Source organism: Lasiodiplodia theobromae, assembly GCF_012971845.1.
Source record: "Lasiodiplodia theobromae strain AM2As chromosome Unknown scaffold_21, whole genome shotgun sequence".
NCBI classification, from domain to species: domain Eukaryota; kingdom Fungi; phylum Ascomycota; class Dothideomycetes; order Botryosphaeriales; family Botryosphaeriaceae; genus Lasiodiplodia; species Lasiodiplodia theobromae.
This window is the reverse complement of record NW_023336419.1, coordinates 42,197-64,956: the sequence shown is the minus strand read 5'-3', so window position 1 is coordinate 64,956 and position 22,760 is coordinate 42,197. Positions and strand designations below refer to the sequence as shown.

Here is a 22,760-nt window from a genome sequence, read left to right as displayed (position 1 = left end):
TGGGCGGCGGTGCGGTTGAGGTAGAAAACGGATGATGCGATTGATACCAATGATAGGGAGGAAAAGCAGAATGTAAAAGAGGGCGCGCTCAGCAGGGGTGGTGGCTTCATTTGAAAGAGTAGAATGGTACATTTGGTGGTCGACAGCTAGTCGGATCAAGCAAAATAAGATATTATTATTCATTTGCGACAACCGTTCTGGTCAATACTGTGTTGTTGTTGACTAATTTTGCAAACATGGGGGAGTGATGAGCGTAGGATAAATTTTCGTGTGTTGCGAGAGTTGAGGCTCTACACAGGAAAAATTAGAGTCTTCGGATGCTTCTGGAAAGAGAGAAGCAATTGGGGAATCCGTAGATGCAGTTCGATCTAAGTTCAAAAGACAAGTACGATTGATTGTGTGATAGCTAGCTGACTTCTATTGGCATCTATGGTACAGATTAGAAGAAAGCTCGAGGTGAAAAAAAGCGCATCGCCATTACTAAACGTGTCAACCTCTCACTGCTGTCTGCTTGACACTTCGTTCCCCTCTTTCCCCTCTTTCCCCTCTTTCCCCTTCTTCCTTCTACTTCCCACACGACTCCCTCTAACCTCCTACACAACTACTACAACTCAAATCCACCCCACTCAATGACACTTTCCCCCCGCCCAACAAGACAAACACCGCCATTCTCTCTCTCTCTCACAGCACGACCTGCACCCAACACAGACTCCCGATATGGCTGGCGGGGAATGGGCCCTCGGCGACCTCGAGGCCGAGCTCGATGACGAAGCCGGCCTGGCTGACGCCAAAGGGGCAGACGAGCTCGCTCTCGAGCTTGGCCTCGGCGCGGGGCTCGAGGCGCACGCGGCGGGCCCAGCCGAGCAGCTGCTGGGCGACGCGCGAGCGCACGCTGTCGTCCGGGTCGGCGAGGGGCGCGCCGCGCACGCGCACGACGGGGGCGACGGTGAAGCTGTGCGGCGTGTCGGGCGACGTGTTGAGGAGGGTGGCGGTGAGCTTGGCCGTGTCGCCGCGGCGGAGGGAGTAGAGTGGGGGAGGGGTCGTTGTGGTGGTGGATGATGACAGGGGGTTGGGGACGCGGAGTTCTGGGGGCAAGGTCATACTGATGGATAGGATGGACATGATGTAGCCGACGGTTTCGGGTGTGAGTTTGAGCGCGGCGCAGTTGACGAGGCCGTGGCGGGAGCCGGAGCGGTCGCGCCAGCGGCAGCGCAGGCTCTGCAGCAGCTTCTGCCGGTACCAGAAGCACATGCGCTCCTCGCGCGACAGCGGCTGCGTGTCCGTCAGCACGAACTGCCGGTCCTGCGCCGCGGGGATGGCGTCGTTGGAGTGCGGCAGGTGGATCTTGGGCACCAGCACCGCCATGCTGCTGGCCTGGCCCGGCTTGAGGAAGTCGGACCGGCTGGCGAGGTCGTTCGGCGGTTGTTGTTTGGTGGGGGAGGAGGCGGCGGCGGCGACCGTGGTGGCGGGGATGTCGTCGTACCAGGCCTCGACGCTGAGCTCGCGGTCTGAGATGTTGAGGAATTCGAAGATCAGCATGAAGTGCTCGTTCAAGTCGACCTGCGGGAATTTGGCCGCGATGTGCTCGCTCGCCTCGCGGCCGGGAAGCACGGAGAAGTGCGAGGCCGTGATGGATGGCTGGACCGTGACTGCGATTTCCTGGGAGACTCTGCTAGTCACCCAGTATTCTCCAGGTTCGGGTTTGTCCGCTGCAGCGTACTCGACGCCAACAATGCCCTTGTTCAGACCTGTGACGCCGAAAACATCGACGGTGAAGGTCATGGGTTTGTGTGGGTCTAGCTGCGACGAGGGTTTGAAATCCCCAGATTTCCACTCTGCGCGCCCGATGTCCTGGCCGAGCTCGTAGATTTTTGAGGGAAGGTTGCTACTTCTGCGCGAGACCCTCAATACGTCCACGGTGTTATTGCGACCAAGCATGTGTAGAATACTAGCCTTGATAGGTTTGTCCTTCTCATCGTGGCTGATGGTGACTTTGAACGACTTGGTCTCTCCCTCCAAGAGGGAGAGGGTGTCTTGTATCAGATTCGTTCTGACAGCGAGGCTCGGCTGTTGCGGGACCACGGTGACGGAAGGCAGAACCGGCTGTCCTCTTGAGACAGGCCTAATCGTTGTAGCTGTACCTGGCCTGGAAGAATCATTCGTCTTCTTGATCTTCGCAATATTGTGGCCCACCTCCTTCATCTTCTCCACCTCTTGAATTGTCGTTCGGCTGATGGAGACATCAAAATCCCTCTCGCGGCACTGGCGCACCTTGATGCGTAGCTTCACAAGATCGTGCACATCTGGTACGGTGGCAACGACCGGGACGCGCAGTGGCTGCACCGCGCATGGCGGTATTTGGTAGGTCAGATTAGGGGGACAAGAAATCTCGACATCTTTCGCAGACACCAGCTTGATGGATTCAATATCAAGAGGAAAGGCGAAGGGATTGCGCAGTGTTACGATGAACTCACTGGGCTCGCCCGCCACGAGTGGCACCACTGTCGAACCCTTGTTTTTGTCTCCAAAAGCTTGATGCTCGAACCTGGCGCTTGTTCTTTGTGCGTCGTCGGCATTTGTGTTTTTGCGGAGAGTCAAATCACGCCCTGCGCGCTCTGAATCATACTTGACGCTGTGCACAAGATGATCGTACCAGAAGATTGCCTCGGTCTGCTCCATACCAACCGCCTTCGCAGCTTCCAAAGAACGATGGATGTTTTGTACCAAACGATGCTGATCTTCTCTTGGCATGAGGCATCTGAAGCCTGGATCCGTCTCTTCGAGGGGCTCTTGTGGGGCAATAATGCTGAGGAATGATGAGGAAAAGTCCAATACTCCTTGAAGATCTGCCATAGCTTCACAGACATTGATACACCGTCGGAGAACCTCCGCCTTGAGCACAATGCTTCCGTAAGCCCGGAGGTTTTCTCCAACGCCATCGACCTTTGGCCCAAGTCGGCTTCTGGCGGGGACGCCGTATTCGCGTACGAATTGCTCCAGGAAGATGAAGACGGTTTCGCCGTATTTCCTGTCGGTTGGCTGGACTAGGCCGCCCGAAAGCATTCCTGCTGCAGGATGAATTCCCATTTCAGCAGCCCCTAGCTTCCGCGCTTGAAGCAGTGCTGGAACTAGGATGTCCATCAAGAGGGTAACGACGAAAGCCCTTTTCCTTGAAAGACCTAGTTTGGCCAAGCACCCAGCCGCTTCCGCATATACCGTGGCCCTCTCGGTGTCGGTGATGGTCGGTGATGAGGACACCGAATCGATGGCGTCCGAAAGTATGTTTGAAATGTAGACAATTCTGCTTGAACTTCCTTTTACCGGTGGCGAGTTGTTTTCAGACTGGCTCTCAACCTTCGCAAAGAATTCCTGGGGGGTGAAATTTTTGCCCGAGCGTTCTATAGCTGTGAGAAGGTTCGCCATTCGGATCTTGTTTTCCGCGTCGATCAAGGTGAGCAGGTGGCCGGAATCGCTCCTGAAAGAGAGCCTGTAAAAGCTCATAATTCGAGAAATCATCTCTGGGGCCCATTCAATGACATTTGCAAGAGTACCGGACACCGGCATCCCTTTTGTGCTGGGAGTGCAGGTGGTGGGTATCTGTGTAGCGGTGTTAATCACAGAGACTCTAAATTTCTAGGTGCGGCTTACCTCGAACTCTTGTTCCTGGCCGACAAGTATCACAGAGCAGATCAACATTTGCTCCAGAGCCTTCCCCATAACCAAATGTTCGTTGACATTTTCTGCCTTGAGATAAGTTTCATGAGCTCTTTTGAGGCCTTCAGCGACAAAGCCAGCCATCAAGCAAACTTGAGCATCAACTAGGTCGTGCCGGCAAGCGTTGCTGAGCCTTGCCTTTTCTTCCATACTGCCGGATCCGAAGCCTTGAATTGAAAAGCGCTGGAGGGCGCGAGGGCGTGAAGGTGCCGAATCAGTCGGAGTCGTGTCGCCAGATCTTCCGCTCGAAGGATCTTCGTTCGGGGAAAGTTCTGGTGGGGTAATAGCACGAGGGTGCTCGGTTGGAGGGCTCAGCCGCAAACCAAGGGAGCCCCGCCTCCCAGTCGCTTCCTGCTTCTGTAGCTGTTGGATCTGGACAGGCTGAGCGGGAGATCCAGTTCGGGTTGGACTGTTCTCTATCGACCCAAAGCCAAAAGAACTTTGGCGGACAAGAGAGAAAGGCGATTTGGGGGGCTGAGGGGACGAAGGGCCAGAAGCAATGCTAATCTCGGGCAGAGCTTGCAAAGATTTGGAGAGTCCCGTCATTTCGGCCAGTAGCAATGACGAGAGATCGCACATTACAGTCTTCATGGTTGTACTAGTGGATTCCGCTTGAGGCGGCACGAGCATCGTCTCTTCGGGCAGCCAAGGCGGCAGAGAAGGGAGACCACTGTCGAAAAGCAGCAGCTTGTGTACGATGGCGCGAGGGTACTCCTCACGCATGACATCAACGACTTCATTGAGTTCTTCTCGTTTCAAAGCAACATTAGTCTTGTCCTCAGCAGCGTTGGCAGTGTCGCTGTCCAAGGCCTCCTGATACTCCTCTCCATCAGCTACACCAAGGACCATGAGCGGCTCTCGGCATAGCTCGAAGGGGGAGAGGGAGATGTAGGAAGCTGGCGGCATGGATGTTGTGAAATAATACAAGACGGTGCCCTGGGGGTTGCGCAGGGGAGAGAACATGGCTTGGGCACACAATTAGCAAGATTGGCTCATGGTGCACTGCGGGGGCAGCGTACTTCTGTCGGGACGCGGGTCGGGAGTGACATCTCCAAGGCGGATGGAGGATTCAGGCTGCAGGCGCTCGACACAGGTCATGAATCGCGAGCGCTTGATCTTCCCCGCGGGGACCAGGAGCACCCGAATGCGCGCTGGCGCAATGGGCGAGAAAGGATCAACGGCCATGGTGACATCTGGTGTGGCTCGTGGCCGCCCCGGCGATGATAACTAGAGCAGCTCCGCGGCGGTCAGAACTCCAATGCGGTCACGTGGCGGAAAGCGGGCTGGTTGGGCAGAGGCGGGCGTCAGGCAGCGATCGCAGGCCTGCTGCACCGTCCTGCGTCCAGAGAAGGGCGGGCGAAATTGGCGGCGAGGGTGGCGGGCTCGGTGAAGCTTGAGGTTGCGCAGCATCAGGGAGCGCTGGATGGCCGAAAGGAGCGACGCAGCGGGGCCCCCGGGCGGGTCAGGGCACCGCGGTGGCGGGGCGGGCTTTCTTTTCGGCGGGCGGAATCGCAGCTTGGCCGCTGGCGGAGGTGCAGCCCTACCTGACTCGTGCGCCGCGCCGCTGCCCGCACCTCCACATGCACCAGCGCCTTTCCGGCATCAGCCTCAGTCTCTCCTCCCCGCCCCCTGTGCTTTGTCAGACCCTTCGTGTCACAGCGCTTGTCTGCGGCTCTTGGGGCGCAGGGCAAACGCTAGTATCCCGTGCTTCCATCACTTCCCTTCTCCTTCGACACCTGCCCATCGCCCACGCCACCGCTCCATCTCCTCTTTTTATATACCCGGCCGCCGCCCTGCGCACTGCGAGCTTCCCTCATGCACGCTACCGCCATCTCTTCCCCGCATCTCAACTAATACCGCAGGGCTGCCTGGGGACGCTGGCCGCTGCGGATCCTGAGACACGTCGCCAAATCGCCACCGCTGCCCAACCATGGCCGGTTCCATCAACTATGCTCGCATGCGCGAGCTGACTATGCAAGAGGGCCAAGATGATACCGTCACCGTCAACACCCGCGCTCTTATCGACAAGGTCTTGGCCCGGTACTCTGCCGAATTTACCACCTTGAGAGAGCTGGTCCAGAACGCCGCAGATGCCGGTGCCACCAAGGCCACCATCAGGTTGGAGACGGATCCATCCACGCGTGTGCCCTTGCCACAGACCCAGGATCCGTCCGTCGTGCTCAGACACGTCGTCAAGAACCACACCTTGAGGAGCCTCGACGTAGCTAATAACGGCAAGCCTTTTACCGATGCCGACTGGTCGCGTCTACGCTGTATCGCCGAGGGAAACCCTGACGAGACCAAGATCGGTGCTTTTGGTGTCGGCTTCTACTCGGTCTTCAGCGAATGTGACGAGCCTTTTGTGATATCTGGCAACAAGACCAGTAAGTTCCTATCGGACCGTTTGTATGCAGTGCCTTTGCTGACGCTTTGCAGTGGCCTTTTTCTGGAAGGGAAACACTCTCGCCGTCAAATCTTCAACTTTACCTCCTGAGCAGGCCTCGGACAGTACTCGATTCATCTTAGACTATCGCAAATCCTCTGACAAGAACGGAGATGTGACGCCTTCTCCGGTTCCTGACCTCTTTGAACTGTCCAAGTTCCTCACCACTAGTCTTACCTTTCTCGCATTACAGAGCATTGAATTATACGTTGATGATTTCAGAATACTGCAATTAACCAAGACAACATCTGCTGCTGCTCCAACTTCAATACCGAGCCATATCGGGAGGAAGTCCGAGAAAGGACTCATGGAGATCCGCGAAGTCATGCACCAGACGGCCAACATCAAGGCCGAGTGGACCAACGTGATAGCTTGGGACAGAAAAGATCATTCCCAGGAATCCGTAATTGAAGAGGCAGTGCCCGCCGTACCCAGTTTCAAGGGCTTTTTCGCGAGGTTCAACATCGGCACCGCGAGCAAGAGGGAACAGGAGCAAAAGGCAGCCAGAGAGAAGGCAGAGGCGGAGCAAAGAGCCGTCGCGGAAGATGTGGCTGGCATCTCGCAAGCAACCATTGCCTTGCGTATCAACACTGTCCATATAAACACAAAGGTTCCGAAGATCCTGTCCAGCGAGCTTCTTCGAGCAACCAAGAAACCGCCTCCTCAGCAGACTCGCTTAGCTATCTTGACTGCGGACCAGACTAGCCTGGAAACTTCAATAACGGACGCTTCCGGCCTCACCGTGGAGCGCTCTTCCGACCTCTTTGCCTCCGCTCTGCCAACGAAGAATGGACGTGTCTTCATCGGCTTCCCAACAGGTCAGACGACCGGCTACCAGTGCCATATCTTCGCACCTTCTCTGATTCCGACTGTCGAACGTGAGAGTATTGACCTGTCGAATCGTCACGTCTCAACGTGGAACGAGGCTATGCTCGAAATTGCCGGTATCGCTTGCCGGATGGCGTTTGACAGCGGCATGACTACCATCAAAGAAACCCTGTCGAAGGAGTTAGCATCCGCTGGGTCATCCAAACCTACGGCTGATCACATCTCAAAGATCATTCCTGATGCGTTGCGACTGTTGAAGCAATGGACCGCCCGAGAAGCTACACCATCTGGTGTGGTAGGAAGATGCGTTGAAGAAGGGTTCTGGAGGGCATCCAAAAAGACGGATATGCTCTCAACGAACGGCGTCCTGCCCTGTCAGAATGTGCGCGTGTCAATGCTGAAGCTGGGATTCCTTCAGGACCTTCCCATGGTTCCCGAACAGCTCATCGAAGAGACGAGAACTTTCGTCGAGAAAATGCTGAGTCGACGCATTCTGTACTACCTGACAGTAGAGGATATCGTCCAGCGCCTTGAGAACAAACCTCTGAGCGAGGAAGAAATGCGCGAGTTCCTCAAGTTCACTGCCCAAATGTCTAATTCCGATACAATCGACGCCAGCGACCTCAAGAAACTCTTCAATGCCGCGGTGTTGACCGATGGTTCGACTATTATCGCTCTTGGAAGCATCACCTTCTACTTGAATGCCGCCAAGTACCCTCCTGATCTTCCCTTTCCGGATTCTGTCATGCCGTTGAAGTACACAAAGGACTTCACCCGAGCACAACTCGAGGGTTTCGGATGGGAAGAACTCCCTGTGGAGGAATGGATACGCTATCTCTTGGAATTCAACCAGCGCAATGGCGGCAAATCACTCACCAAGGATGCCGAGTTTGCCACCTTAGTCCTCAAGGTGATATCTAAGCAGTGGGATCAACTCAGAGCGCACCAGCGAACCGCGGTGGTTGCGCTTCTCCAGCCCCACACTGTAATGCCTACAAAGAACGGCATGCAGACACCACAGCAGACATATCACCCCAACGTGAAGCTCTTTGAAGATCTTCCAAACCTCACTGTACCAGGCTTGAAACCAAAATTCCTCGAGGCACTGGGGCTTCGCCAGACCATTGACCTGGACTACGTCTTCACCCGACTGCTGGCTACTCCTAACAAATCCGCCGACGACAATCAGCCTAAGTGGAGTCACATGGATCTCATTGAATACTTGACGGATGTTCGGGACTCCATCCCCGCCAAGGATCGCACCGTTCTTGCCGAGAAGCAAATTTGGCCCGTGGAAGACTACGCTGGATTCCGGGGGGACGCGAAGCGGTCGTATAAACTGCAGCAGATCTATGAGCCAAGCAAGGACAACAAAGCACTCGGTCTTCCGGTCATCAAGTGGCGCGCAAATGCAGAGTATAAGTCTATGGACCCGAAGGCCAAGTTCCTTCGCGAGTTGGGTCTGCGAAAGAGCCCGAGCTGGACTGAGGTTATCGACATGGTTCTCGATTCAGCAAGGACAAATGATGCCCAGCAGTATGAGAAGGTTATGTATCACTTCTTGTCTAATCGCGCGATGTGGCAGAATATTCCGCCAGCCGCGCTAGCAGACAAGAAAATCCTACCTGTGGAGTCTTCTCCTTTCCCCTTCCTGGTCCGGCCATCGGAGTGCGTCACAAACTCCGATGCATCCCTTTTTGGGTACAATATTCTGCGCCGTGACATTCAGCCCCATGCAGCTGTCTTTGGTGTTTCTCGGGACCCTCCAATCGATGCTTGCGCCAGAAAATTGATCAGGTCTCCTCCAAGCAGCAAACAAGAAGCTGCTCTCTACTTCGGATACATGGCTGGGAGAATTGCCGACATTCAGAGTCAGCGCCACATTGCACAGGAGCTTGGCAGTTCTCCAATCGTCCCACTTCCTGGTCCGCAAGGCTCTGTAAAAGTCAGGCACATTCCACCGCAATCTTGTTTTGTCGGTGAGAGCAAGGAGTTTGGCAACATCCTGAACTTTGTGGACTTCGGAAGTATTGCAAACGCCTTCTTACGCACCGTCGGCGCCAAAGACCAACCTACCATTTTGGAGCTCGCCCGCATGGTCGTTGAAAACCCTACCAAGGTTTTACAGGAGCTTCAGGCGCCAAAGTATATGGACTTGCTTCGACAATTCGCCGTTGAGGAGAGGGAACTTAAGTCGGATAAGAGTGTTTGGGGTGCATTCAAGACCAGGCCAGTGTTGCTTGCTTTCAAGGATGAACAGCAAGCTGGCAAGGCAGCCGAGGAGAAGGAGAAGTCCCTACTTGACGGCGATGATGACGACATCGATGACCCTACCATTCAGCAGGTTCTCGTCAGCGCCACTGCCTCTCAGATTGTCATCCGAGACAATGTGCAGTATTATGGTGTGTTCCGGCACTCACTCCTAGTTGCTCCCGAGGATGAAGTTCTCGAACAGTTCTACATGCACCTTGGTGCCGAGAAGCTCAGCGATCGTGTCAACGTTGAGAAGATTGCCGGCAACCCCATCCCTGGTGGAGAGCACCAGGCAACCGCATTGAAGACGCTTCTCATAGAGCGAACGCCGATTTTCCTCGTGTCCTACAGCAAGGACCAAATATACCACGATACACGGTGGTTGGAATCAAATCTGGATGTGAAGCTTGTATCATCCCTTACGCATCGCCTTCAGTTGCCAGGACAGCGAGCTGTGTCGCTCAAGACCAGTGCTGGCCTTCTCAGAGTGAGGTCGAGGTTCCAGACGTCAACAATTCTTTACGTTCGTCAGGATTTCGACTTTTATGAAGTCAGCCGCGAGCTCGTTCCGCTACTGCTAAAGCGCCAAAACCCAAAGCATGAGGCTTTGATCCTGGAGACGATCTTGAGCAACAGCCTGCGTCGCTTACGAGACAAGGGCTATGATGTGCACCGCATTCTCGCCCGTAAAGAAAGACACAGAGCTCTGGAGCAGGCTCGGCTTGCCGAGGAGGAGAAGCAAAGAATTGCAGAGGAGGAAAGAATTGCAAACGCACCTCCGCCTTATTCCGAGCCAACATCAGCAAAGCAGCCCCTTCCTCCAGTGCAGCAACCGCCGCAAATTGAGGCAGCTGCCAATGCGGTGCCCCCGAAGACTCCAGAGAAGTCGATGCCGAGGATGCCTGGTGCCTTTGACTCACCTGAGCACGACGTACCGGACAACCAGGTCCAACGTCGCTCAAGTATCGAAGCGGCCTCAAACAACAACCGCCGCAGCAAGTTCATGTCGAACTTCACCAAAGCCTTCGAAAACCTAACTGCTGGCAACAACCGCTCCAGCATTTCGGCTCCAGGCGCCAGCAACACCACCAGCGCCGGCGGTGGTGGGCAGTCCCGACCCAGCGACCCGAACAACATGTCGAGCGACATCCGGGCCAATCTGGAGTCGGCGCTGCAGAAGTGCCGGGCGCACAACTCGCCACACGTACAGTCAGAGGCACGAACGCGCGACATCGACGAGGCACGCGGGTCGTACTGCGACAGCAGCACGAGCAAGGACCTGTCGCGCTGGATCCCGTCGCACCAGGGCACCGGCATTGCCGTCTACCTGGCCAACAACCCCGTCCGCCCCGTGCCCACTAGCGACCCGACCTTCCTCGCCGGCATCGATGCCTTCGCCAACCTTGTGCACCGCATCGGCGGCTCCGTCTTCGGCCTCGGCAACGCGCCCGGCGTGCTCAATATCTTCTACGAGGAGACGAGCAGCACCATCGCGTTCAACCAGGGCGGCGCGCTGTTCTTCAATTACCATTACTTCTTGACGCTGCACAATGCGGCCATGGACGCAAGCGAGGGAAAGAGGGATGCGCATATCTTCTGGTGGGAGGCGTTCTGTCATGAGATTGCGCACAATTTGTCTCAGGAGCATAGCGCGCAGCACGTCTTCTACGAGGGCAGCTTTGTGAAGGCGACGTTCGCCAGTATGTCAAGGTTGGTTGGGGGCATGTAGGTGAATTTTCTTTTTGATCATTACTAGAGAGCGCATGGTATGGTAGACTGTCCTCGATTTTCCCTGTTTAGATGTACTTTTTGTTCTTTGTCGCATCTGGTCTGCTGTTTCTTGCAAGAAGGGGGAGTGTAGATAGTAGAATAAGAACTGAGGCATTGCATCACGTGTACTCAAACTTGTAGATGAGTTAGGTAAAGAGCACGAAATAGACCATCTGCTAGAGTTGGCAGAACTGTTACGAGAAAAAAGACACTTCACTCCGTTATTTCCCGACACACCACGTTTCCTTTGTGCTTTGTTGTTTTTCCCAACCCGAAAACCGTCCACGCAAGCTTTTTCAGCCGCATGCAACATGGTCAGCTCTTTCCTCGTCCGAGATATCCAAAATGTAAGACACCGAGCAGGTGGTGGCTTTGTTGGACGAATGGGATGCGTCCGCTGAATGAGATTTCCAACACCGTTTCTCACCACGCACGTCCCTTCTCTCTTTCTCTCACAGACAAGCACTATACGGCTCTTTGAAGAGGCGGGCCAAGCGGCCCATCGATATAGTGTGGTCTGCTACAATCCCAGCTCGGCCGCATGCACGGCCATCAGTTTTGTTTGGCGTCTAGCTGATGAGTTTTGTGGCGGCATGAAGAACGGCGCTTTTGGGTGCTACGCGTATGGCAGCTGTAGGCCTAAGGTTCGAGTGACTCGGCCTGAAAAAAAAGTTTGACGTTTGAGAATCTGTTGGCTTTTCTCGGCAAGACGGACGGCCTGTTTTTGGCTTCGTTGCATAGCAGTGGCGCAAGCATGACAGGACGGAGTGACGTCGGGGGCGGGATGACGACGACGACGAAGAACGGCTGTTGGTTATGTGAGACTTGAAACTTGGGGGAAGGGATGGGGTGGAGGTGGATTGTGGTTGCCGTTCTTTGTCGTTGGCTGGCTGCTTAGGGAAAAGGGTGGGAAAGCGGGCGGATTGAGGAGATGGGTAGTAGAATGTGGTCATGAATAAGGCAAGCCGAGATGCTATTGGATCGTCTGGACAGCTTTAGTTGTATTATGTGGCTAGGTTGAAAAGAGGGATTAAACGTTCTAGCCAAGGTCTCATCTTGATCGCTCTATCGCGAGGCCGGGCCCAGTCGAAGAAAGTAAGTCTGGATTAATCCGAGAAAAGCATTTCCGGTAGTCTCTCACACAATCAGCGCATTCGACGGGGGCCTGGCCTTGATTTTGATTAAGCAAGTTGACAACACAAAGGACAACCCGCCGCTGACGCCGGTACACCTTGTTGGTTCTGCTCTCGACACGGCACCGCGGCAGCTGAGTGCTTGGCGATCTTCCTTTCTCAGCTTACTTCAGAACAGATTTCACCACAACCCCTATTAGAATCTAGCGTCTATCTTTGCGGTAATTCCAGTCAAACTTCTGAAACGGGCGCCCGGTATGTTGGCGCTTGTGCGACAAGAGGCGGCCCCGAACAGTTCCAGACTGCAGCAAGAGCTTCCGTACGAGCGGGAGTCGTGCAGGAAACATGCCCGTGCGTTGGGACCGGAGAGAGCGATGTAGAGGAGGGGCGATAATGCGCCCGGCGGCGCAGCGGATGGAATTCGTTATATTGAGCACTGTTAAAATTCCAATCCCGGATCGGCGCGCGTCGGACAGGGCAGATATTAGCGACTGTGGCTTGATGATCGCCGGTGCTTAAGATTTTACTTCTCGCTGCAGATATAGCGATTGGAGACAATCCTCGCTCGCGTAGATCAGCAATTAGAGAGCGATGCGATGCAGCGCGGAGGACAAGCGGCGGCGCTGCGGTAGCACCCGCGCCGCTGCATGTCTTTGCTGCAACTACTTGGTAATCGCCGTGGCCGTGAAACTAGCACAGGGTTATTTTTCGAATCAGTATCATCTCATGGTCGGATTTGGTGATTCAGAAAGCCGCAGGAATGTTGTCGTGGTGTCGCTCCGGCCGAAGCACCCGAAGCGTAGGCCATTCGGATGCAAGCCACGACGCATATTGTTCGCGAACGAGAGCACAAGGCAGCCGACACGGTGTTGGCAAGGCACATTACGGGCATGGCGATGGGTTAGGGGCAGCATCGGACAGAGGCAAGCGTCGGGGAGTGCTCGTGTCGCAAGTGTGTGCAACCTTGGATTCCCCTCTCCTTTCTGTTTCATCAGTGGTAGCGTTTCAGCGGCCAGACGTGAGGAATGCGGGGACGCGGCCGTTTCAGGGACGGATTCAGGCTCCGGCTGCTGCGAAGGGCGAGTCTTTGTGAGAGGTCAGTCTTGTTCTCTGGTGCCCGGTAAGGCCATGGGAGAGATCACGCGTTGTTCTGCGGCCCAAAGTGCCTTGCATATCTGCACGTCATGCTGACGCCGCGCATGAGCTTGTTACTGCCTGTCCGCTGCAGCGGATCACCGCAGAAAGTCCTCGAGCAGAGCAAATGTGCTGCATTCTGCCCGTTCCCCCAGTGACACGGCGAGCCGCGCATGCGCGCAACGGACGTCGCCCGCTGACTACGTCTCAATCTTCTAGCCGCGGGCGCGTACTGAAGGATTCAATGCAGTGGCGCAGTGACAGGTCGCAAGGTGGCCTCGGAAAGCAGCGCAGCGGACGGGGCAGGAATGGCGAGGACAGGGCACGGCCCTGGCCTGCACGCATAACGCGACCGTCCGAGACGAGGGAAACACGGAGTCCCGGGCTGAGGCCAATCAGGACCCGCGCGGGAGGGCCGTAGGGCAGCAGGCCCCGGCCGCTGATCATTGTAGCGGGAGCTGACGCTGGAGCCAGGCCTCGCGCGAGCCTGGCCCAAGACCTGTCCAAGCAACAAACGCCGCTGCCGCCGCCGCGAGCCTCAATCAAACAACTACGCTCCAGCCCATGCGATACAGCCTGGCGAGCGCGAGAGCGAGGTGGGCGGGCAAGCGTGGTTGCTGCTAAGGGGGATCCAGACATGCAGCGCATGCTCAAGCGCAGAGCCGACCCAAGCTGTCGGCGACGCGTGGACGTATAAACCAGCGGCTCTGCCAGAATTATTCGCGTGAGCCCAGCTCGTGTCGTCGCCGCTTTCCTGCTCTGCTGCGTTCGAGCCCCCGCGGACCGTCGCCCGCCCGCCGTTCCTTCCCGCTCTGCCCTCCGCCGCCGTCTGCACCCGCCCAAACAGGAAGGCACCCCAGCTAAGCGAGCGCTAGCGCGCCTGGCCGCCTATTTCTTCCTCAACTGCGCTTGCTCTTGCTCCTCTTCTTCCTCCTCATCCTTCTTTTACCCATCCACACTCCCTTGCAACTTCCGCTTTCTTCACTCAGTCGTTCCTTCCTTTGTGCGCCTCGGTCGTACACCCTTAGGTCCTCTCGCTGTGCTTGAGGCCGTCCACGTAAGTCTACAACACCACTGACCTCATCACTGACCTCACTCACCTCGTCCCACCTGTCCATCACCTTTTGCCTCACTCGCCGGCCTCCTGCTTCACTCCCACTGTCGTATATAAGTTGCTGCCTTCACTCTCTTTCCACCCCATCGGTCACCTCGTCCAAGCTCTTTCATCCCTTTACCTAACCTTCAGCCTTAGTCCTTCTCATTACATTCGACAAGTCGTCATGCGCTTCTCGGCTTTGATTGCCGGCGGCTTGGCTGCCCTGGCCACGGCGGCTCCGGTCATGGTCACCCGCACTGTTGTCAAGGTCGTCACCCACCATGGACCCAGGCCCACCGACTTCGTCAACAAGCACGTCGTGGAGTCTCCTCGTGTCGTCGTCATCACCAAGGCTGTTACCGTTACCGCCTCGCGCCCTCCCGTCGTCTTCCTCAGCACGGCCAAGCCTACTCTCCCGCTCCAGTCCAGGCCCCCCTCCATCCCTTCGACTGCCATCTCCTACCAGCGTGCTGGTGTCTTCAAGAAGGTCCAGCCCCCTGCCTACACGGCCCGTGCCAGTTCCGGTTCTAGCAGCAACGGTGTTGGCAGCGACTGCGGTGCTCTTCACCCTCAGGACCCCCAGCTCTGCCAAGATTCGCTGGATGCTCACAACCGTCACCGTCGCAACCACACCGTTCCCGAAATGAAGTGGTCCAAGGACTTGTTCCAGAGCGCCTTCTTCGTTGCCTCGCGCTGCAACTTCAGCCACCTCATGTAAGTGTGCCATCTTCCTCCTCTTAAAATGACTCAAGCTAAACAGAATCCAGGGACTACAACGGTGGAGGCTATGGCCAGAACCTTGAGATTGGCAGTCCTAGGGGCGAGATCCAGAGGGCCATCACCAATGGCTGGTACAACTCGGAGGTTGGCTACTGGCCCGACGAATACTATGGCCAGCCGACGCCCCCCGACATGATCGACCCCTCCAGCACGACTTGGGAGCGCTACGGTCACTTCACTCAAGTCATCTGGGCCGACTCGGACGAGGTCGGATGCGCCCAGGCTGAGTGCCCCAGGCTCGGATGCAGCCCCTCCATGGACGAGTGCCATGACGGCTACCTTCCCGACGGCAAGTACGGCCGTTACCTGACGGTCTGCAACTACAAGAGTGCCGGTTAGTCACCCGAGATTCCCGAACATGAAGCACCTACTGACACATGTGCCAGGCAACGTCAAGGGCGCCTTCGACAAGAACGTCATCCGCCCTCCCGTTGACGAAGAGACCTACACTGCCGTCTAAGTTTGTTGACCACCAGTACATTCCTTTACAGTACAGGAGTGAAGACAGTTCCCGGCGTACCCTTCTCTTTTCAATGGGGATACCTTATGGGAGGGTCAGTGCTATTTCAGCGTAGTGGTTTTCTTTCCTTCTTTTCTCTGTCAATTCTCAGATCCTCGGGCCTCTTTCTCATTTCACGAAGTCGGAATCGGGGCTTCTTGCAGTATCACAGATCAAGCAGGCTTCGAGAGTAGGCTCAGAGGGAGGCACCTTTACTTCATGGTACACACTTTCTTTCACAGCCGGTGGAGCGTGAGGGATTCTTTGGACAGAATCAGATATGAGAAATGACAGGATACCCGTCAAAGAGTGATTCTTTCGTTGAGTGACAATGGTGACGAAGTCGTGCAACATAGGCGATGACTTGAGGTTGGAATCGAATTCGTCGGTCTAATCTTAAGAGGCTTAGCGTGAATTGAGCCAGCCAATGGAAATGCTGGCATCACGCACACACCACCATGCCTTAACGACGCGTCCGCTTTCTCTTCCCGTCGCTTGCTGTCACACAGAAGTAAACAGGTTCATGCGCTCGATCATCTTGATATCATTCTTTAAAATCCTTATGTTTGTTGCTCGGCCGAGCAGCTCCGCATAATAGTGACCTTGAAACTTGCGTCTAATGACCCATGGTACTACAGCTGTACCATTTCTACTGACTCGGCTTTAGATCATGTAATACTTCGAACACAGCCTTGCGTTCATCGGCGCTATCTATCTACCTCTTTCGGTCCGAATTTTCCACGGGCTTCAGCAACAGACTAGAGCAATCTCTAACGGAGTTTACTTTATTCTGGACTACGGGCTGACCCGCGCGCCATGTTCCGCGTTTTCTTCCGGACCGTTTGACAGCACATGTTCATCTTGACTCCCTTGCGTCCGCCTTCTTCTAGCTTTCCGCGCACAAGGCAAACGGAGAGCGTCATTGGTATCACGAACTTCTGGCCCAGATCTTCATGACGCGGCCACGTGGAGTGGTTTCGTCTTACGGTCGGGTGCGGGGCGGATACAGCGTGAATCCTTCTACCGACTATGCGCGCCACGGCGCAGCAAGGGATGGGAACCAGGAGTGAGGACTAGTCGACGGTGGGATACACGTGGTTGCCTTGACCCGCAGCGCGATGAGCAGCATCGACCTTCGCGAACCGCAGCAAGCCGAGCAGTGCGAGGGAGTTCTTTGCTCGGCCTCTCCAAGCATCAACGGCGTCTGGTTGTGGAAGCTAAAGACTGATTCTGCGAATTTCTGAGCATCACTCGGAAGACTAAAACCCGATACTAGCGTTCGTGCTCTTTCTCATCTACAAGAAAGACTACGTTGAGGCGTTTGTCCTGAACTCTATTCCGCATGTTCATTATATGATTTGTTACTAGTAGATAGTTAGTTCGCACAGTCGGCTTATCACCAAATTATTTTACTCTCTACGCTTAAGTCCCAAGTGGAGGCGGGACGCCGGAGGCCCGCCTCTCTTCTGTTTCCGATATCGGATGAATATCTGGCATATGGCACATCCCCTTTCACCCTCTCGCACAAGACTTGGCTTGATCAACATGTTGCGTAGACTCCAAACACCGTTCATATGCATATCTGCTATAACCGGATATCAACAACACCGCCTCCTCGTATCCAACCAACAGGCGAAGAGAAGCAAAAGACACGTAATCATCATCATTATCCCCAATCATTCCCCTACAAAAACCAAGAATCGTCAAGCAGCCAGCCAGCCCAGCCTAACGCCGCACCTTTTTTGCCTCGTTCAGAACCGAAAAAAACCCGGCCGGACAAATCAATCCCCCCCCTCCCCTCCCCTTCCTTCCTACCTCTCACTAATCAGGACCGCCTTTCGTCAGTCTCGCGGGGCACATCAATACACGGTCTCCCCCTTAACATTAACGCCCAACCCCAGCCCCTCGCTCGCGGCGCTCAGCCTGGCGCACAAGCTCAAGAACACGACCGTCTCGGTGGCGGCGTAGTAGTTGAGCGTGTCGAGCAGGATGCGCAGGTGCTTGGTGAAGTTATCCTCGTACTTCTGGAGCAGGTCGATCATCTTGCCGAGCTTGGTCGGGTCGAAGGCGAAGGAGCGGGCGGACGAGCCCTTGTCGGTGCCGCCCGAGGCCGAGGGGTTGGCGTTGGTGGCGAGGTCGGCGTCGGCCGAGATGAGGTAGCGCGAGAGCGACGACGTGTAGTTGGCGAACATGGTGCAGGTGTTGAGGATCTTGGAGTTGATCTGGGCTGTCGGTTAGTCATTTGCTTTTAATCTTTTTTTTTATCTTGTGTTGTGGAGCTTACCTTGAGGAGCTTCGCGTTGGTGAGCATGCACTCCTTCAAGCACGTCGCCAAGAAATCAACGTGATCCTGCATCAACTCGTCCACGGTCCGCTTGACTTGGGGTCCTCCTCCGGCAGACGGGTCGGCGCCTCCGTCCACTGGTGGTGCTGTTACCATAGGGTCTATTGATTCCGTTGATTGAACGACCTCTGCGTTCTCTGCAGCGTCGCCCTTGCTGACGGCGTTGAGCCGCGACATCATGCTCTGCCAGTTCGGCTCAATGACTTCGGCAGTGCTATAGTACAGAAGCTGCTGGACGAAGACCAACATGCGCGCGCGCAGTGTCCACGCTTTCCGCTTCCACATCTCGATCTTCGGGTTCGATGACCGGTGTTTCCAGCTGCGGACCTTCGAGTGCTCTGACCAACTACCAACGAGCAGAGTCTCGAGATGACGTAGTGAAAGGAGGTAGCGGAAGAGAAGTTGGTATCGCGTCAGCGTGACACGGCTGACGACGAGGGAGAGGGGGAAGGGCATGGCGTAGTCGAGGACTAACGCATCGAAGCCAATGATGTCTTTGTCGTCGGTGATGGTTGCGCTTTGCTGTGCTGGGACGTAGTTTGAGAAGCTGCCTGTTGCGGCATCTTGGTCCAACCCAGTCACCGTAACGATCTTCATGAGCCAGTTGGTCAAACCGATCTCATTCATCTGGACTTTGACATCTTCCTTATAAGGATCTTCTGCTGCCACACTGCCAGGCTGGCGCAGAACAATATCCAGCAGTGATTGGAGTTTGCCGATGTTGACGGCTTTGGCCGGCTTCTTGAGCTCTGAAGTGCCAAGTTCGAGGAAATAAGAGAAGAAGTCGGATCGATCGAGGAAGAAGTAGTGTTTGAGAGAACGAAGGCGGGCGGGTAGTGCGTGCGTTGTAAGGAGCAGATGAAGAAGTGATGAATTTGCGTAGGCGTAGGCACTGTTAACGTTTTCAAGGAAGCGCGGGTCGTCGAAGGTGATTGGTACGTCTTGCACCCTTTTGCTAACATCAACACCGCCGCACTCTCGCACGACGTTCAGGTATTTGCCCGCGAGCAGGACCTTATCCTTTACGCCTTCCAGCTGTGGTGGGACAAGGTTGTCCCGGATTGTGTAGCGCTTCTCCCAGTACTCGTCTGTGTAGTCCTGATCAAGCCTCTCGCGCTTGATGCTCTTCTGTTCCTTGATGAGAAATTCAGCGTGAGGATCCTTGATTGATCCATGGTGTAGCCATTCGTTAAGCATTGTCATGTACGGACGACTCGCTTCGCGCAGCAACGTTGTGAGCAGTGTTCTTGCGGCCGGGTCGCCAGACATGGACGCCAAACGTTTTGATATTAAGCCCAGCACGCTTCCACCTTTGCACACCTTCTTGCTGCCTATTGAGCCTTGTGCGATGTTCCCTCCCTCTCGAAGAGATTCAAGAATATCTTCTAAATTCTCCGTCTCGTCGAGATCATCGTCGTTCTCATCATCAAGGAGAGCATTTGCCTTCAAGACCTCAACGCCCATGGTGTATAGCTGGTACAGCATATGGCTTGTTGGTTTGGTGTGCAGATTCAGTAGATGGAGAGTGAAAGTTGGGTTGGTGAGCATTTGGTGCTCCAGTTGGGCCATGAGTACCAAATAGTCTTTGAGGAGCTTCCGGACGACTGCACACAATGCGTGATTGACTGCGCCGTATTGTTCCCTACTTTGGACCTCGATGAAAGCCTCGAGAGCCGAGTAATGGGTTGCCATTTTTAGCATTGACGTTGTCAGGTCGCGCAAGCTAGGGTCCAACCCAGAAGCTACTCTGAACGAGGGGCCCATCAGACGGCTCTTTTCCTCCGTAGGAGTGTACGAAGCGGCATATCGGATATATTGCCCCTCAAAGCCCATGAAGACGAAGAGCAGGTCCTCTATTATAGCAGATTCTTGGGCATCGACGGGAAGCTCGGCCAGCGATTGCGGCTGCAGGTCAAGAGGAGCTAACAAGGCGAGTTGTGGAATGGATATGCGCGATGCGAGTGGTGCGGTAGTATGGGGGACGAGAGAAGCCTGCGGTTTCCATGGTTCTGTGAGAGAATCAGCAATTGCATGCATCAATGCGGCATAACATACCTCGTTCTTCCTTCTTAGGTTCGGCGGTGGTTGGAGTGCTGGGAGCGCTGACAGCGGTCTGCTTGCCATCCCTACTCCTGCGGGAGTTGGAGCGGCTCTCGGTGTGCCTGGCGGGACCGCGCTTCACGGTGACAGACTCGCGCGTGAGGACATTGTTGCGCTCGACGCGGCGTTCACCGGCCTTGCTGGTCGACTGCGAGCGCGAGTGGGAGTGCGAGTTGGAATGCGACTCTTGGGCAGTCGAGGCAACACGGGGGCGAGAGGAGCTGGGGACGCGTTCATGGCCGTAATATTTAGAGTTGGGGCGCGACGACGACATGGCGGTTGGTGGGGGAGCTCATGTGGCGTTGGACAAGAGAGCGACGCAATGTTTGTACACGAAGAGCTGCCGGGCAGTGATCGCGGGGAGCGCGTCGCCTAGCGCGCGTCGTCGTTGTGGCGCCTGTGGCCGTGCATCCAGCCCTACAGCTCGCCGACCGAGTCAAGCACCTCCCGCCTGCATGTGGGCGAACCGTCCGACCAGCGACCGCTATCCCATCGACTCTCGCTGAGATGATCTCGTCCTCCTTCCCTCCTCGATTCCGGCAATACCTGCACGCCGTGCCTGACGTCTGGGAGAGTACAGGATTCGTTTTCGGCCCGGGCCCACGAGGCGGTCAGCATTGGAGAGCCACTATCAGGCGAACGAAATGAGAGTGAGCACGCAGAGTGGGAGACCTAGTTGATTGTAGCGTCTTTCCCCTGCGCCTCGTCAAGCCTGACACTGTATGGTACCGTGCGTACCCTGTTTCGGACGCCAAATCATGTGCGTAAGGGCTCGCGGCGGGCAGAATCTGTCCGGGTCGAATGGAATTCCAGGCTAATAATTTATGCTTTTATGAGCCGTGAAGTGTCGAGCATGGAAGGTGTGGGGAACAGGAAGGCGACGGCATCGGACTGGAACGGGACCCTGATACCGGGGACAAGTCGGCTCCGCCTTCCAATCGCGCAGCCTCGGTCCATTGCGGCATGTGTTGCGCTCCCGCGAAGGCGACTGCGGAGAGACACGATCCACATCTTCCCCGGCGCCACGACACGTCCCCGACTACTTTCTCTGCCTTCGCATGTACGCGCTATTGCTACCCCACCCGCGACTTCAGTCCAGTGGTTCATGACCTCGCGCAACACCACAAGAGCTAAGCATTGGCGCTGATATGTCCGACTCTGTGGGTATGACGCACCGCGCATTCCCGTCCTTCTCCACCACGCGACCTCCCGCGGAGCTAACACAGCTCCTTGATACTCAGATAGAGTCTTCAGCCATGCCCTCAACACCGTCAACAAGATTCGGATCGGCTCCGAGAAGCCACCCTCGGCCATCCGCTTGAAGCTCTATGGCCTATACAAACAGAGCATGGGTATGATCCGATGGCCCGCACGCCTCAACAACATTTAACACGCTTTGCAGAGGGCGATGTCGACGGCATCATGGAGCGCCCGGAAGGCGATGACGAACAGACAAAGCGGTCGCAAGAGAAATGGTACACAGCCCGCCACAGTCCTCTCCGACATGTCATGATTTAACGCCTTCTCCACCAGGGATGCATGGAAACAGCAGAACGGCCTATCGCGAACCGAAGCTAAACGCCGCTACATTACCACCTTGATCGACACCATGCACAAGTACGCCTCGCCGAGCCCAGACGCACGGGAGCTGGTCGCTGAGCTGGAATTCGTCTGGGACCAAGTCAAGTCCAACGTACCCTCGTCATCTTCGTCATCGCCCCACGGACTAGGCATGCCCTCCTACCCCGCCCTTGGCTCATCCCGCGAGTCGCACGAGTACCCCCCGCCGCAAATACAGGCCTCGCAGATGCGCATCCTCACCCCTGCCGGCGCCGGCGAAGAAGAAGCTGGGGACGACAACGACGACGAATTCGTGGACGCGCAGGACTCGGGCTCCCACCACGGCGCCGACACGAACCCACGGCGGAATATCCGAGAGCGGCCCCCAGCGCGGGAACGGTCGGCGAGCGACAAGCAGTGGCGGCTCCGGGTGGAGCAGGCGTTGGTCAAGCTGACGGCCGAGGTGGCCGCCCTACGTGAGCAGCTCGAGTCGCGCCGGCTATTCCAGCACACGCGCCGCCGCCGCTTCCTCGCCTGGGTCGGCCGGTTCCTGTGGTTTATCGTTAAGCTTGTTGCCGCCGACATGGTCATCCTGGGCATAATACTGCTGTGGATGCGCCGCAAGAAGGACCGTCGTCTCGAGGGCGCCATCCGCGTGCTGTTGGGAGATGCCGTCGTGCAGATGCAGCGCGTCGGTAGCCAGCAGGTTGCCAATATTGGCAAAATCCAGTTGCCCAAGCTACCTGCCAAGCTGCCCATGACCAAGAGCTAGTCGAGGCCGTGGTTGAATACATATCGTCGCCGTCTTTGTAAATTGCCCCGAGCATGTTGGGGCTTGATACCACGCAGAATCGATCACGACCGTCACGAATCACGACAAGACGTGGTCGAGCCGATTGTAAATTCTGTCCTTTCTAATATTTCCTATTTTGTCGACCTTGCCTCCGCTATTTCTTGTCGACGTTCTGGGGCAGTTTGGGGGTTGAATTGATCAGAGAGACGTTGGCATAGGCAGATTCCCAGGACAGATATCTCTTTCGTGTACATTAGAATTGTACGAGATGAGCTCTTCCTCATTTGCGCCTTCTCTACCCTGTGTGACCCCC

The 22,760-nt window shown here is 55.8% G+C and overlaps 5 protein-coding genes across 5 annotated transcripts; 3 read left to right on the top strand and 2 right to left on the bottom strand.

The window, feature by feature from the left end:
- Positions 1-681: 681 nt before the first annotated feature.
- Positions 682-4,899, bottom strand: LTHEOB_7053 (Transport protein Trs120; the record flags this gene model as incomplete). The annotated part of the gene is made up of 3 exons (XM_035516377.1): positions 682-3,597; positions 3,649-4,679; positions 4,734-4,899. 3 exons carry the CDS (start codon positions 4,897-4,899, stop codon positions 682-684), a joined length of 4,113 nt encoding a protein of 1,370 aa, XP_035371500.1.
- Positions 4,900-5,644: 745 nt separating this feature from the next.
- Positions 5,645-10,967, top strand: LTHEOB_7052 (HATPase c domain-containing protein; the record flags this gene model as incomplete). Its single annotated transcript, XM_035516376.1, has 2 exons — positions 5,645-6,098; positions 6,151-10,967. The coding sequence occupies 2 exons, from the start codon at positions 5,645-5,647 to the stop codon at positions 10,965-10,967; spliced, it is 5,271 nt and encodes a 1,756-aa protein (XP_035371499.1).
- Positions 10,968-14,555: 3,588 nt separating this feature from the next.
- LTHEOB_7051 (Scp-like extracellular protein) lies at positions 14,556-15,611 on the top strand (the record flags this gene model as incomplete). The annotated part of the gene is made up of 3 exons (XM_035516375.1): positions 14,556-15,085; positions 15,139-15,485; positions 15,538-15,611. 3 exons carry the CDS (start codon positions 14,556-14,558, stop codon positions 15,609-15,611), a joined length of 951 nt encoding a protein of 316 aa, XP_035371498.1.
- Positions 15,612-17,509: 1,898 nt separating this feature from the next.
- Positions 17,510-20,368, bottom strand: LTHEOB_7050 (Spindle pole body component Alp4; the record flags this gene model as incomplete). The annotated part of the gene is made up of 3 exons (XM_035516374.1): positions 17,510-17,872; positions 17,935-20,003; positions 20,050-20,368. The coding sequence occupies 3 exons, from the start codon at positions 20,366-20,368 to the stop codon at positions 17,510-17,512; spliced, it is 2,751 nt and encodes a 916-aa protein (XP_035371497.1).
- An 874-nt stretch (positions 20,369-21,242) lies between these two features.
- LTHEOB_7049 (Acyl-CoA-binding protein ACBP) lies at positions 21,243-22,426 on the top strand (the record flags this gene model as incomplete). The annotated part of the gene is made up of 4 exons (XM_035516372.1): positions 21,243-21,258; positions 21,336-21,446; positions 21,497-21,569; positions 21,628-22,426. The coding sequence occupies 4 exons, from the start codon at positions 21,243-21,245 to the stop codon at positions 22,424-22,426; spliced, it is 999 nt and encodes a 332-aa protein (XP_035371496.1).
- Positions 22,427-22,760: the final 334 nt, after the last annotated feature.